Genomic DNA, 15,742 nt, shown 5'->3' on the forward strand with positions numbered 1-15,742 from the left:
AACATGAGTCATAACCTTTCACTTTCTAAGAGGAATCTACACTAAGAAAATTAATGTGCTGATGGTGGGGAAGCATTTAAAACTGTCTTTTACAGTCTTTATTGCATAAGTTGTTTTGTTGCACCCAAGCAACTGCTGCCCATTAAGTCCACAGGCTGAGCAGAAGAGTTACCTAACACAACCAAGCACATTGAACAGGCAACAGTCAGTACAGTGAACTGAAGATTTTAGAATTCCTCTTTCTGGAATAATTAAAGGAGAGAGGTACAAAATACACTAATTTAAACATTTCAAGAAACTACAGTATATGTAAAGTTGCCTTCTGTCAGTTTTAACCTCAAAATCTGATACATACCTGTTTTGGATCTGTTTCCCTGTATATTTTATGTACTTAGTCTTCTCCATCAATTTGGTGATTAGTGTCTCAATGATAACTTTCTGGTTCTGAAAAGCTTCTTCTATAAACTGGTACCTGTAGTAAAAAGCAGTGAGGATTTACACTTGTAAAAAGTGTGATATACTTGCTAAAAAGCAGAGTGACTTACAAATAATACTTCTTTAATTGAAGAAAGGAGCTGCTCAAATCCAAAATTTAACTGTCATCATGGAAGCATATGCCAGCAAATGCTGATAGATTTTATTTATAGTATATTTAATTTTATAGTCTACTTCTGGTCATACTGGGGGAAGAATTTACAATTTTCATAAATACGAAAGGACATTGTATGACCATAGCCTAATTTTAGCAAAAGAAAAATTATTGTTTTGAGGTAGTCATCACTTTGAATGTGAAAATGCATGTGAGCTATTACTTCATGCAAGACAAGGATGCAGAAATAGAAGAAGAGATTGCTGAGTTGGCGGAAGTTGGCAACATTTTAAATCAAGGAACCAAAATCTTTAAAAATTTGAGGACAAAAAGAGGTGGCACATTATACAAGGGATATAAATCCTAAGAAAAGGAGAATATAAGAGAAAGACTGCAACTCTGCAAGAGCAATGTTTAGGCTGTTCCAAGGAGCAACAGCAGCCAACACTTCCCCACCTACTGACGTTCACCTGCTCAGGCAAGCAAGTTCTTTGGGTGGTTGCATCAGGTACAGCAAGCATATAATATTTAACCAGAGTGCATCTGTCCCAAAACACTACTGAATGTGTCAACCAGCAAGATCTTTGCCTTGCACTCAGAGGTTGTATATAATTCTGCTTTTCAGCTTCAGTGGCCAGTAAGAGATGACCAAAGAACAGCAACACAAAGATTTTGGTGTCATAGTGTTGTCCAAGTACAGTATTAGCCAAACTGTAGGTTAACTCCTCCTTTGAAAGGGCTCTTCACAGAAAAAAAAATCCCCATTTACTCCATTCTGAAACTGTTTGGTAATGCTGTTATATAATCATCTTGTTGAAGGACAAATGAGAAATTACATGTAAGTGTACAGTTGCATAACACAGCCCCTGTGTTTTCTACGGACTCTCCGAAGAGCTGCATAGCAACAATTCGAACCAAATAACTTGACTGTAAAGAAAGGTCTTGTGTTTAAGTCATCAGATTAAAAACTGGAAGAATTAGGTTTTATTCTAAATGTAACACACACTCCTCAGTCACATTCTTTGGGACACAACCTCAGTTTATTTGTGAGTTTTATGTTGCACTTTTCCACCTGACTGTATTCCATACAGCTAGAAGTACAATCTACTTCAAGCTACCTTCCTGTAAGTGAGATAGATAAAACATGTGCTTTGCTTTGGTACCTGTGCTCTTTGTGCTCTAGTAACTGACAGTCTCGGCAGGTCAGCTTGTCACAGGTCTCACAATACAACTTCAGCTGCTCCTTTTTGTGGTAAGGGCAGAACACCGGTCGCTGACTGGTCACACCAACTGCCTCTGTTGAATAAACGAAGATGTTAGTACAGGCTACTGAACTTGTTCAAGATTTGCATTCTCCTGTTTTTCCTGACGTGTGCAAGTGTGTATCAGGTCAATCACTGAGACTAAAACAGCCATAAGCTCAAACTGCAATGTCTCACTCTTGTTGCTCAAGCATGGAACTAGCACCCTCTTTAATGGAAAATGTCTAGAACCTATTTTAATGTAATTCCTTATGGCCTCACAAAACTATTTACAAAAGGAGTAGCCAGTACTCCTGAGGCTGCAAAAGACATTGCACAACCAGCAAGTTCCTTTCTTAAATGGAGGTGAGGAGGTGGTTGACTTAATTCGTGCTCTGTCTTCTTTCTCAGCTGAATTGGTGAAAAGGGGTTTGAGGATATCAAGACATGTGCATTCAGAAGTGCAGAACATCCAGGATGTAATAACCAGGAGATGGGAACTTCCCTTCAGGACCCCATTTTAGATGGGTGAGAGGTCTCACTTCAGTTTCTAGTGAGCAAATACCAAAGGGTGGAGGAAACACCACCAGATCATCGAAATGAAATCTGTTCTTTAAACAGTTTAACTGACAAAGCCTCATTTCCTAAGAGTTAAGTTTGACACTGATTTCCTAAGGATTACATGGCCTGTAATGAAAACTGGCTTCACACTGCAGCCCATCCTTCACTGCAGATCAATAAAGACTCTTTCATTCCCCTTCATTTACTTATTTTCAAGAAATCTGGAAGAAGTTATTTTCAGATCTCTGTCCTTCAGTCAAAATTCTTTTCAACTCATCAACAAACTTCCTCCCAAAGAGGTCTGAATGCACTGAGACCATTCCTACCACCAAGTCATGCTTCTGCCTAAGAGTCCATCAGCCACTTTTACTCACTTTTGTCCTCTCTTGAAACTACACTCTACTCATTTTTGATTAACCATGTGTGAAAGTGGGATACAGAATACAGTGTATATCTTCAAAGTACCATGGTGGAAGATATCCTTTGAGCAACAGACTACCTCATAATACTAGATAGGGTGGAATGAAAATAAATATATATTATAATACATATATTTAAAATAATGTATAACAAAAATCAAATTTAAAAATTATACCTTTACAAGAAAAATCATTAAGTCCAATGAACATATTAGAACCAGTAAATGTTTGTCAGCATCCTATAATGTTTATTATTCTCCTACAATGACACTAAAAGACATGACACAGTGGGGAAAAAACTGAAACAAAAGGGGTTCTCAATGAACAGGAATACAACCATTTCTACCACAGAGTAGTCAAGATTTCTCAGAGAGGCTGTACTGTTCACCACATTCACCACTGTTGGTTCCCAAGGCCCAAATGGATAAAGCCCCAAGCAACTGGAGCTCAGAACTGAATGCTTGAAGCAGGAGGCTGGACTAGATGATCTCCTGAGGTCCCTTCCAGCCCAAATTATCCTAGATCCTACTGAGGAAAAATGCCCCAATTCATAATATACTTCCCTTACATTTCTAAGGTAAAACATTTCATCAAAAGATACTTCGCTAAAATAATGAATTTTGGCTGGCTTTTTATCAGAATGCTGAAATAATTTAATCTATCAGTGCTCCTTTTCCTGCTGTATACAACAATAAAGCTCATATTAACCATTTGTTAGACCTCTAGTAAAGGAGCCAAATGCCTAAAGAAGTATTTTCTGCAGCTGATCTCTAAAGTCAAGAAAATAATTTGCAATTAATCCACCTGAAAGACAAAATCTATGTATATTTATTGGTTTAAAACATGTTACATTAAAAAAAAAATAAAGAAAAACAACCTTTACCACTACTCAACTTATCTGAGACAAAAAACTGACAGAAAACCAGCTTTCAGTTTACCACTTTTTAAAACAACTGTGTTGGTCCAATATAATTTTCCAGTGCAGACACAAATTCTTTGTGAAATTATAAATATGTTACCTGGAGATACTTCCTCTTTCTGCCTCACAGTATGATCCTTGGTGAATTTAACCCTCTGGTGAGCTCGGATGCAGGTCTTGCACAACCACTCTACACATTCCACACAAAACCCATGAGCTTCTGCATTGTCTTCACAGCTTGTGCAGACCTGACAAGAGGAAGAAAAGGTAGCTGTCAAAATAAGTTTGGAATATACACACAAGTTATTTTTCATACATCATCAGTGCACTTCCATCGTTTTCTGAAAACAGTGAAATGAGAACGGAAAACTGCCTGAGGTACAGGAACATTATAAATAACAGCATAGAAGTAATTGAATGTGACTTTTCAAAGAAACAGGTCATTTTGTCAGTGTTACCCTAAAATCTTTGCCTGACATGATGAAAGTCAGACCACTATTTTCTGCCATTCCCTGCACACTCAGAAGCCATACAATGTTTACTATATACAAGATGTATATTGTGAAATATTTACTAATGACAGAACACAACCAGCACTGCTCTGATTTTAGAAGCCTCCCTCAGTTCACACAGCAGCTCTAATTTTAGCTTCCTGTCACCTGCTTGGGTTTCAGGAAGCACACACAGTACTGAGCAGCAAGGCTCCTCTCAAGAATCTTAGCATCACCACTTAAAGACAGTATTCCAGTTAAGTTTGTCAAAAAAGTTACCCCAGAACAGATTTGCAACCAATGCATAAGAATTTTCAAACTGTGGCCTGTTAACCCCTGAGGCTCTATGGACTATACCCAACAGAACTAGGAAAAAAAAAATAATTAAGGAAAACAAACATGTCAGCAGACCAAAACCTCTCTGCACAGACTAAATACATACACAAGAAAAAAACTGCTACAGTACCACAGTCTGAACAACTGGTTGAAAACTCTGAATGATGGACAACACCAGTTCACACGTTCATACTATTATTTCGGTTTTTTTACCCCTCCTTTACAACACCTCTGTAGTCCTACCTTCAATGGGGTTTTGGTAGTAAAAAATAGTGAACATGCTTATGCAGATACTTGTTTAGGTAACTACCACCCATTTCTGGCAAAATTTAGCACTGCTGCAAACCAAAGCCTCAAGGCATCTGAAGACTGCTGCATCCTACAGACCACAGTGACAGATTTCTGCTCACAGGAGCAACAGGAGAAAATTTTAGGTTTTAGTTTTGTTTTCAGTTTGATTAAAAAAACCCCAACCAAATGACTGTACCCACATATGGTAAATATAGATTAAGTTAAAGAGGAAGGAAATATTTATATCTTATGCAGATAAAAACTATATACATAGAACTATGTTCCAGTTTCCTCTTCTGGAAAGAGGAAAATTAGCACAAAACTTGCCTTAGGCCAGATAGCAAGTTACTGACAGAACTGGAATTTGAACATGAGTTCCAGATTCCCAATGCTGTGCTTATTCTTCTGGATCATATTACCTCTCAAAGCAAGTCTCTTTTGAGAAATGAAATTACAACACAAGGGCTGTCAACCCCTCCTGTTGTCACTTGAGTTTGAAGCAGTTTCTTTTCATTAAAGGTGACCTGCAAAGGAGAAAAAATTGGGCTTGTGCCCCTTTTTCTGTTGCTTTTCAAAAATGAGGCCTGAAAGTTTTCTTCTTCAAAATAATCTCAAAAATTTAAGTTCTCCTTGGTTTTTCTGGTAATTCCCCTTCTTCTCTTAACAATAAAAATTCTTATTCCTATCCAGACCAATAGACTAGGGAAAACCACCAAAGTCAGGACACTATTAAAAAAAAGTCTAGGAAATGGAAATAAAGCAATTAAAGGGAGTGAACTGTAATCAGGAAATTGAAGATTTTTACTTTCTGTCCTGATTTCAGCTGGGATAGAGTGGGGGTTTTTCCTTAGTAGCTGGCACAGTGCTGTGGTTTTGGATTTAGTACGAAAATAATGTTGATAGCAACAACCAACACATCAGTGTGTTAACCATTGCTTATACAAAGTCAAGGACTTTCAGCTTCCCATGCTTTCTGCCAGTCAGGACATGCACAAGGAGGGAGTGTGGCCAGGACAGCTGACCTGAACTTGCCAAGGGGATATTCCATAGCACAGAATATCATGCTCAGCATATAAACTGTGGGGAGTTGGGTGGGAGGGACCAATCTCTGTTCAGGGACAGGCTGGGCATCGGTCAGCGGGTGACGAGCAAATTTATTGGGCATCACTTGTTTGTCTTGGGCTTTATTCCTCTCTCTCTCTCGTTACTACTATTATTACAATTATTTAATATTACTTTATTTCATTTATTAAACTGTTCTTAGTCCAACTCACCATTTTACCTTTTTTCCCCCCTGATTCTCCTATCCATCCCACTAAAGACAGCGTGGGGAAGGAAGGAGGAAGTAAACTGAAAGGGGGAAGTAAAGTAAGCTGCATGGTGCTTGGTTACCAGCTGGGGTTAAAGCATAACACTTGCTATTAACCCTTAAATTCAATGACATTTTGAAAAACAACAAAAAAATTTTTTAAGTATTCCTTATTCTTGGGGGAAAAATCCTGTCCCTCCTTTCTCTTTCGCCTGTTGCTCCTCCTTTGCTGTGCCAATGCAACCCTCTGCAAGACTGATGCAAACCAGGACTGATTACACCATTGTAGCCCAAGGCTCAGTTACATCAGCAACGCTGACTGGAGAGTGAACTGAATAGGCAGGACAAGAAAGTTTTAAAATCAGTCTTGTTGCCAGAAAGGTGTGATTGTGCTGTGCCCCCAGATACCCACACATATTTTTAAAAGTCAGAGTGGAGATTAACATACTGGATGTTTGGTTTCCTAGTGTAAAAAAACACCAGCAGCAAAACCAAAATAAGCAGAGAAATAAAAAGAACAAAAAAGTCTTTCAGGCATTCTTTAAGTCAAAGAAGCAAAACAAAGACAAAAAAAAAAAAAAAAGGCAGGAACGAAATTAAAACCAAAAACAAACAAACAAAACCCCAACAACAGCCTTTCCAGATCACCTTTAGCAAAATTAGGTAGATGAACATGCCAGGGCATTTAGGTAAGTTCAAAGAACTTTTTAAGCTATTAATTCTCCTTAGATTCCAGGAGCTTTCATCAATTTTCTTTTTTCAATATGCTTTAGTTGGGTTTTCTTCAACTGCTTTGACCTGCTACACATGGAATGAGATGAAAATTGTGATTCAATAACCAATAATCAGGTGCTGCGAAATGAATCAAAACTTCTCCTTTGTAGCACCAAAAATATATATCCCAACTTTATACTCTCCAAATCCACCAAGTGGACGTGAGAGAGATTTCTAAAGCTTTTCGTAGACATCATAACTCAAGCTGTCAAAACAGCAATGCCTTCTACGTAGCACTAGATTTGCTCCTATCCTCTTCTGATTTGAAATATGCATTTTCAGATATAGGTTGGATTTTGCTAGAACTCCTAGTTATTAGAGTAAGCCATACAGCTAAAGTTCATGGAAGTATAATTACTGTAAATATTTGTTATGAACTTACAAAACCTAAAACTCATTTCATTCTTATTTTTGTGACTCACACAAGCAGTATTTCAGTGATTTCAAAGAAAACTCTCCCTAGTTAACCTACAAGCCCTTTATTCTGGTCAGACATACATTTATTTTTAATTGAGTTTTCCTTGTAATTACATTTAATTCAGTTACGAGTTTTAGTATTTGTAACCCTGGGAAGTGTTCATTCAGCCTTCAGTCAAATTTAATGAAAACAGAAATTACTCAGCATGTTGCAGGTAAGTACTATTTTAAGGAAATACACAAGCTTTCACGACAGAAAAAACACATTTACTTGCAAGAGTTGAGGTAATAGACCTGTCTTCTCAGCTACTGTACTAAGTAACCACTCTTCCAATTAAATACACTTGGAGTATTGAAGAGATTAAATAATCAAGCAAAGGTTTCAAAGGAAGAGAGCAAAGTAGATCAGATGAATATTCAGTGAACTCCAAACTCCACCAATGTAAATGAGATACAATGCTTTCCCCTACTGGATCCAAACCTCACTAATGCTAAGAGTTATGTAACTATCTCTTGGCACATACAAAATCACCAAAGACAGCAACTGCATGCAATTCTAAATATGAACCATGTACTGATAGCTCAAAATGCATGCAGTCTGATCAACATCATCTTACCACACCATCTCACCCCCACATCTCTTCAAAGCATACAAAACCATATTGTGACTCTTCCTGAGCCTATTACCCACCACCGTAAACCACTGACTTTCAAAGATGTTTTGGCTACAGGTACAGCTTTTATAAGCTGTTCAAGCATAAGAGTTCTTTTTTTGAAAAACAAACAGTGGCTCCTCTGGCACCATACAAACCTAGAGAAACTTACTGTTCTAAATCCTCCTCATTAATCACCTCATTATGGCACTCAGACTTGCTTTCCTAGTATCTGGATCTAGTATCAGATCTAAGCTCATACCTTGTTTTGTTACTACATTCCCAAAATCTCACATAAAGCCCAGCTGTTCTTCATTCCTACTACAATATTTTAAACTCTCAGGTCAGTAACTGGTGAAGATACAGGAAGTTACTCTCGCCATCGAAAATATTTTTACACACATTCTCTTTTGGACACAGAAGCTATGAGAATGAGGACCTGGACTAAAATGCAGGAGAGGCTCAGTATGCTGTACCAACACCCATGTTATCACTATGGTCTTCTCTCTTGCATCAATCTCACACTTCTCACTTTTATTTGCATGGCTTTGCACATGCCATGTTCTTCTGTTAAAGTCCCTAGATCTCCCTCACTTGTCCACCCTTTAGTCTTATTCAAATCTAGCACTTGCTTCAGCTACATCTCTTAGGTCTGAAGCCCCTTTCTGTTCACTCTTACGCATGAAATGTAATTAATTTTTATTTTCAAACTTGTCTTTAGAAGCTGATAATTTTGCCAAATCTTTAAATAAATCACAATGTGAAAAAAATTACAAAGCATCTGCTCTTTCAAAGTATTTGTGTCCTAGCTGCCCACAAACTACAATGATTACCTTCAGGAAGATCTCAACAGCATTTCCTGTGAGTTTCTTTTCTTTTGCAAAGTTTTCTATGCTAATAGCCAGCACAAAACCTTTAATGCTATATAGGAAAGCTCTTGTGGAACATGTAATAGGGAGTTCTCTACCTTCTTCATGTTCACTTCTTGTGCTCCTGAAGTTTGCAGTAGTAATTGCTAGAAAGCACAGCTATGCCAGTAGCGTACTGAGCTGCCCAAATCAGGCTCAGGTAAGGTAAACATGATTTTATATAGATGGATAGGACTTTCATGGGTTCCAGTTATTTCTTCTCTTCCCACAATGCCAGGCTCCCTGGTACATCATTCAGTCCTACAGTTTTAGTTCAGTATGCTAAAAATTGCTGTAGCATTAGTGTGATTTTGAATCTGAAACAATCGAACATTTAATTTGCAAGAGGTCTTTTGCAGTCTCTCTTGGATGGAAATAAGGCAGTCCCTCGTGACAACACACATACAGGCTAGTCATAGATACAGACCAGTGGTTCTATGCCACAACATCACTTGCACAAAACCCATGCCTTGCCTCCAATTCTAATTTCTTAAGCATTCAAATAAAGCTGCAAAACTATTGAAGACAAACTAACCATCGCAGTAGAAAAATCCTATCAAATAGCCACAGTTTTGGACAGAATTTGGATGACCTCTGATGCAATAATTCCTGCAAGTGTCAGTATCTTTTCTACTTTAATTTCTCTGATCTGTTGCCTATGTAGCTAATGGCAAATTTTCTTTCTTGTCTCTTTGCTCCTTCAAAGACAAAACAAGACAGGCTCATTAGAAGGCTGTATCATCCTTAAAACTCATAATATTTCCCCCTGGACAGTACACTAATCTGTTTAACTATTATTGATTTAACTTTGCTGTAAACAGAGAACTTTACAGAACAGTGTAGCTTTTGTCTTATGTGGAGGTACAAAGGAACGTACAAAAAACTTCATCATCATACTAAAATAAATCTTCAAATGAAGAGAACTGCACATCATTCACTTCCAAAAGGTAAGATACACACTCACTTACCAGGCATCTAACAAAACATCTAGCTCCATTTTTTTGCAAAAAAGTCAGCAAAAAAGCACGTGACTGTCCTATTCTGCTGGTTCAGCAAAGTCTGCTGGTCTGCCTTCAACTGCTACAGAAAGTGTGCTGAACTCAGCCAGGGAACTTAGCTGAAGAACAGACTTGCTTTCTAAGTGCAAACCTGCTGGTTTGTGTAAGGGAGAGGGAGAAACAAATATGGAATGGAAGAGAAAGACTGAAGTCTAGAAGGGACCTTAAGGAAACACAAATGCTTTCAAGAACCTCCCAGATATCTGCTCACACGACTCAATGGATTAAATTCTCCACTTAACTTTCACAGGAAGCAAAAAAAATATTTCAAGGGGAAAGGGGGGGTGAGCAGAGACTTTAAAAAAAATTGTTACTACTCCCAAGAAAAAAAAAAAATCCATTTCTGTCACCACTCCCCAAAGTGGTATCTTAGAGGACTTGTTATGTAACTAAGCAGAGGCTATGGTACAGCCCCACCCCCTCAAAAAAAAAACGCTTTTAGGACTGCTTCTGCATAACATTATTTATTATCTTGCTTCTCTTCCTAATTTTAAAGTCACTATAAAAGTTATGATCAAATTTTCAACAGGTACTACTCAATTTGTCAATCTTACTGGTACAGTATTGAGAGACTATGTAAATCTCACAACCATCTGCAAAACTCATATTATCCTGCAATTCCCAGGGGACAAACAAAAAAAACAACATTTCCCCTTGCCAAATCCAAAAAAAGCAGTCCTACATTGCAAGAACACAGCATGTACTTCCAGGGACTCACAACTCAATTTCAGTTTCTGGTAAGGTCTACCATTTCTCAGAAATCCAGTTTCAAAATTCCTTAAAATCTAAACAGTTTAATGGTTTGCAAGACATTAAGTTCTCTTCCTCAGAGATGATGACACCACTTATGCCTTCAACAGTCAGCAAGTTGGTATCACAAACCAGACTGGGTCCTGTCATCTGCTCCTGAGAGGTGTGCCCATTCACACACGAAAACACAAATTCCAGCTAAGCCTTGAAACGAGCAGAACACACAATAAAGGACCTCTAAGACACTGGCCCTGCAGCAAACAGCTCAAGAGCCAATGATACAGTCCCCCCTAAAATGGGAAGTGAAAAAGCCGAATTTTCAAAATAAAAGGAGACCACCATCCACATATTAGGGCATGAGTTGGAATGCAAGCCACATTGATATACCAACCTTACTGTACCATCCTTATGAAGAATGCAGCAACATACAAAGAGGCTGAATTATTTACAGTAAGTTTCTGGAGTTTAATAAAAAGTTTATAAGTAAAGAGATACATGAGATACTCTCTTACTAGCTAAAAATGAAGACATGCAATATTTTGCAAACAGAGATTGCTAAATTGTCCTACACAGATGTGATTATTCATTTGGTATTGCTTCCACACTAGCTAGTACTTGCCTCCTGAAAAAAACATCATGAGAAAAAACCACCCCAGATTATTATTATTATTCCAGATAAGGAGCTTTTATGATAGCTATTACTCCACTGCAAAAAGAAAAAAATGCAGTCTATGTAAGAAAACAGACAAGAAACCCCTATAATATACCATCTTCCCCAATTAGCATTTTGAGCCTCTCCCTTGGCAACAGGACTCCAGCTATTTAGTGCCATGTTCTGTCAGTAATGTGATAAATTCCATTTAGATCTCCTGATGTAATGTTATTCAAGTCTCTGCTCCAAAGAGTGCTTCAAGCACCCTGTCCAAAATACAGAAATTCCCATTCTAATGCCTATTCCTTACTTTTATCTTTTGCTATTAAGATGCAAGTTTATATCAACAATTAAAGATAGTTTAGGGTAAGAGAACCACCTTCTTCACATGCATTTTCACACATTTTAACTGATTTTCTAGAGTAGCTACCCCACGTGATGTCTAAGTACTTGAAGTTCTGTCTGCATATAAACAGCAAAAAGGCCACACAGCAAGAAGCCAAGGATATGCACATGCATCCAAAAGGTGTTAACTTGATTACATGTTAATGCACTTACCTGATTTGATTTCTCTACTGTGCTACTGGGAACCTCTGTGGTATCCTTCACAAAAAAGTTATCTATGATGTGTCTCTCTGCACATTCCTGACCACAAATTGGACAGCGGATAACACCGACTGGGGAGAAAAAAAATATCTGATTATGCTTGTACAAACTAAGATATATTAAACAACTTCAAAGAGAGCTTGCAAGGATAAATACTTTTGAAAGGATGTTTTAATACTTCCTGTCAATAAGGTGTAAGCAAAAGAAAGCAAATTCTCTTTTATCACTGAAGTAACATTTACCTGTTCTTCCCTGATGACGTATTCTATCAGCGAAGGTCAAACACTTTCTTTTTCAATGCCATAAAGAATTTGCCTTAATTTAATAAAAAATTAATCCTTTTACACTAAAGGGAATGTATTCCCATCGACAATTTGTTATTATAGAATGGATTAAAGCAAACACTCATTAGCATGGAATATTAATTAGCGACACCGGGTGGTATTACATACACATACATACATGCCAGCAGTGTGACATGACTGACCTTCATCCGTGTCATACAAGAAACAGAAATGTAGTACATTCAAAATTAATGAGGTGAGTTGTAGAAAGGAAGAATGGACCTGTATTAATATCATGACTACCCTCACATTAAGCAAGGAAAAGCAAGAAGAAATTAGGAATAAATAAGCAAGGTTCTCTCCCTCCTCTCCTCTGCAAGACACAATGGGGTACACAATTCTAAGACAGCAACATACTTAGGTTCCAGGCTGAAGAAAGAGCTGTGAACTAGTAACACAGAGGGTTAAACAGTTCTCTAAACAGAATGAAAAGGACAAAGTAAAGTTCAAAACTTGGAGTTGAGCTGTGAGTAGACTAGCTTGAAATGGAAAAGATCTATATAAACATTTTAGAGAAGACATCTTTTCTAGCTGCAGAAAATACAAATATCTTATTAGCACTGAGGCTTGTTTTTAATATCCAAGAAATATCTCTAAAATGCTAGGCACTGACATCTTGCTTGAAGAAAATTACCAAAGTCATTACAACCAGAAAAGGAAGAAACTGAAACTAAGTTAGGTTGAAATAATCACTTATGACATGGAAATCACAGGCAAAAAGCCTACAGTAGAACTGTCATGCAAGTCCACACTGAGATAGATTCTAGACCTTCAGCTGCTATTTGAGAGGAGACATAGATTTAGGGCCTTAAAAAAGATCAGAGGCACTGTTTAACCCAATGAATTCAACACCAGTATATAACTCACCACTTGCATATTTAACTGAACCAGTGTGGGCTTAAACCTGTTCCTGTTTCATTTTCACAATAAAATGTAGAAGCACAGAAACTAGTTAATATTTCACTTTCTGCAGAAGAACTTAATTCCTTACTCTAAGTGCTTCATACAAGATTTAGATAACTTTTTCATATGATTCTTCCAACAGATGCTCAAGATTTAACTGGCAACTCAGTAAAAGAGTGCTCTAATAAAAATCCACCCGTTTTACTAAAACAATTCTTCATTCTGGAAAATCAGCAAGCAGTTTTTCACTTGTTAACAAAGCATTTCACTTTGATCTGAACAGCTATGATGTTAAGCCTGATTTTACTCTAAGTGCCACTTTACCAGTCTGCATTTCAATACACATTTGTGCAGCTTCCTTTCATATACAAATTCCCTATTTTGGCTACAATTTTTATAATATTTTTTTATACCATCATCTGCAAGGATAATTGAGAAATCCAATTCTGGTAAGTCAAGTAGTTAATAGAACTGCAAGTACTGAATTTCTCCTTTAATTAAGCAAATCAATTTACCCCAGTCAAGAGTGAACACATCTCCTAATACGCAAGCTACACACTTGCCCAAAAAGACTATTTTTTACATTTTTCAACAGCACCAATTACAAACCACCCTCACTCTGTTCCCTCACTACTCATTCTTGACTCTGACAAAGCACAGTGCTCTGGGTTGATACTGAAATCAGCTAGGGAGGAAACTTTCTAACACAATTTGAAGTATTAAAAAGGAAGTATTCTTTATTGCAGTGCAGTGGACACCCAGAGGATATTTCCTCTAATCTGATGTGTCACAAAACTTTACAAGATATTTATTCCATCATGATCATTTATATTGATTACAATGTACTTCCTGCCTAATAAACATCACTTTTCATAGAACTAATTTGCACGCATCCACTTATTACTAGAAGTCCTTTTATTGTCCTAGAGGGTTGTCTGAAGGGGTCTTAGGTGGTCATACTCACTGAGTGCCCCCAATGTTAGAGATGACCTTTCCCTGAACTTCTCTCAAGGCATGCACTGTTGCCTCTTGTTACACAACTGCCACAAACCCCCCTATATTCCTCATTATCTGTTTATCCACTGGTTCCAGCTACATTGAGCATCCTGTGTGTCGTATACATTCTTTTATCTACTTCTTTAAAACACACTGTTCCCTTATTTGGGCAAGTAAGGCATCATTGTGTTCTGTTCCTTTTATCAAGCTCAATACAGGTATCTGAGTCAGTCTTTGCACGTGTTTGGAAGATGGGTATAGACACAGAACGAGACTGGCAAACCAATTCAGACACAGATGTATTTTCCCTGCTCTCTCAAGCTTCACTTTCATCCCCTGTTCTGCTTCACTGACCAAATGCACTACTTGACTACACTGAAGCAACATGAGAAGCAGCACAAGGATGGGGACAACACCACGACTGAAGATTAAACCTGGAACCACTGAACCAGATCAGCAGCATTAACCAGGGTTTCTAAGTCAGCTTGAATTGAGAACATGGATGACAAGGAAGGGGAGGTGGAAATTAGGAAATGTACTAACATAAACCAAATCCTTCATGTGCCTTTTCACCATGAGAATATTGCCAACTACCTGCTCAAGAAATCACTTAGAATTTCTAGTGTGAGATGGAAGAAGGAAAAAAAAGGAAAACTGCCTACTGTCAAAATCTTCATGAATTTTCTTTTCTAGAATTCCTTATGCTGTCTAGCTTTATGTCAGGGGTTTCTTCTGCCACGGTGTGAGGGTAAACTTGCATTTGTTATAATCCTGAAGTGATGACTCTACACAAATCAGTTTTAACCCAGGTTTAGTCAACCTTAGGATGGTGAATTTAAGCAAAAGATCTCAAGTATCAGGGTTTATACTCCTCAAAGTAATTCTATAAGATTATTTCTTTTTAATGGAGTAAGCACAGGGGGCTGAAAACATATTACTTAAATTGGGAGGTGTTTCATAATCATCATCATGATAATTGTGAGAACAGTAAGTGAGCAGATCGCACATTTTTATCTGCTCTTTTGTTCCAGGTGTAAGGAGTTAAAGAACACAGTTGCTGGTCCCAAACATTGTTACACCCACATGATTTACCAAAATATCGATCTAGTATTAATATCCAACTGAGATGGACAAAAACTCTCTAACAGTTTAGAGTTAGAAAGTGCATGTTTTTTTGGCGCCAGGCACTGCGTGGGATAGCTCCCTAAGACCCAGGGCCCCAATACAAGCAAACACAAAGCTTTTTATTTCCAGATATTATGAATATCCAAAATACAAATGCATATTCATAACATTAACACCTCCCATTCTCTGCTTCGTATGGAAATGAGCTTAAATGTCATTAAGCATGCGTAGTGTGTGTCCTGCATGGAGTCGGTGGTCTTGAATTGGGTCAGTGGTCCCAAAAGAGATGAAGTAACTCATCTTCCTCAGTTTGACCTTTTTGCCTTTCTGAACTTTAACAATCCTAATTACTTTAGTGACCTCTAAGTTTCCTCTTGCGTGACTTTTGAACGGGTTCCCA

The 15,742-nt window shown here is 37.7% G+C and overlaps 1 protein-coding gene across 2 annotated transcripts in view; it reads right to left on the bottom strand.

The window, feature by feature from the left end:
* Nucleotides 1-15,742, bottom strand: part of TRIM24 (tripartite motif containing 24) — a gene marked incomplete at its 5' end in the record, with an annotated part of 56,692 nt that overhangs the window by 22,681 nt on the left and 18,269 nt on the right. For both annotated transcript variants that reach the window (XM_082279940.1, XM_082279939.1), the window contains 4 exons: nucleotides 356-472; nucleotides 1,753-1,885; nucleotides 3,830-3,977; nucleotides 11,927-12,045. In XM_082279940.1, the coding sequence (XP_082136066.1) occupies nucleotides 356-472; nucleotides 1,753-1,885; nucleotides 3,830-3,977; nucleotides 11,927-12,045 (517 nt within the window). The remainder of the gene's footprint in view (nucleotides 1-355; nucleotides 473-1,752; nucleotides 1,886-3,829; nucleotides 3,978-11,926; nucleotides 12,046-15,742) is intronic.

This window comes from Coloeus monedula (genome assembly GCF_965178545.1).
Source record: "Coloeus monedula genome assembly, chromosome: 4".
NCBI classification, from domain to species: domain Eukaryota; kingdom Metazoa; phylum Chordata; class Aves; order Passeriformes; family Corvidae; genus Coloeus; species Coloeus monedula.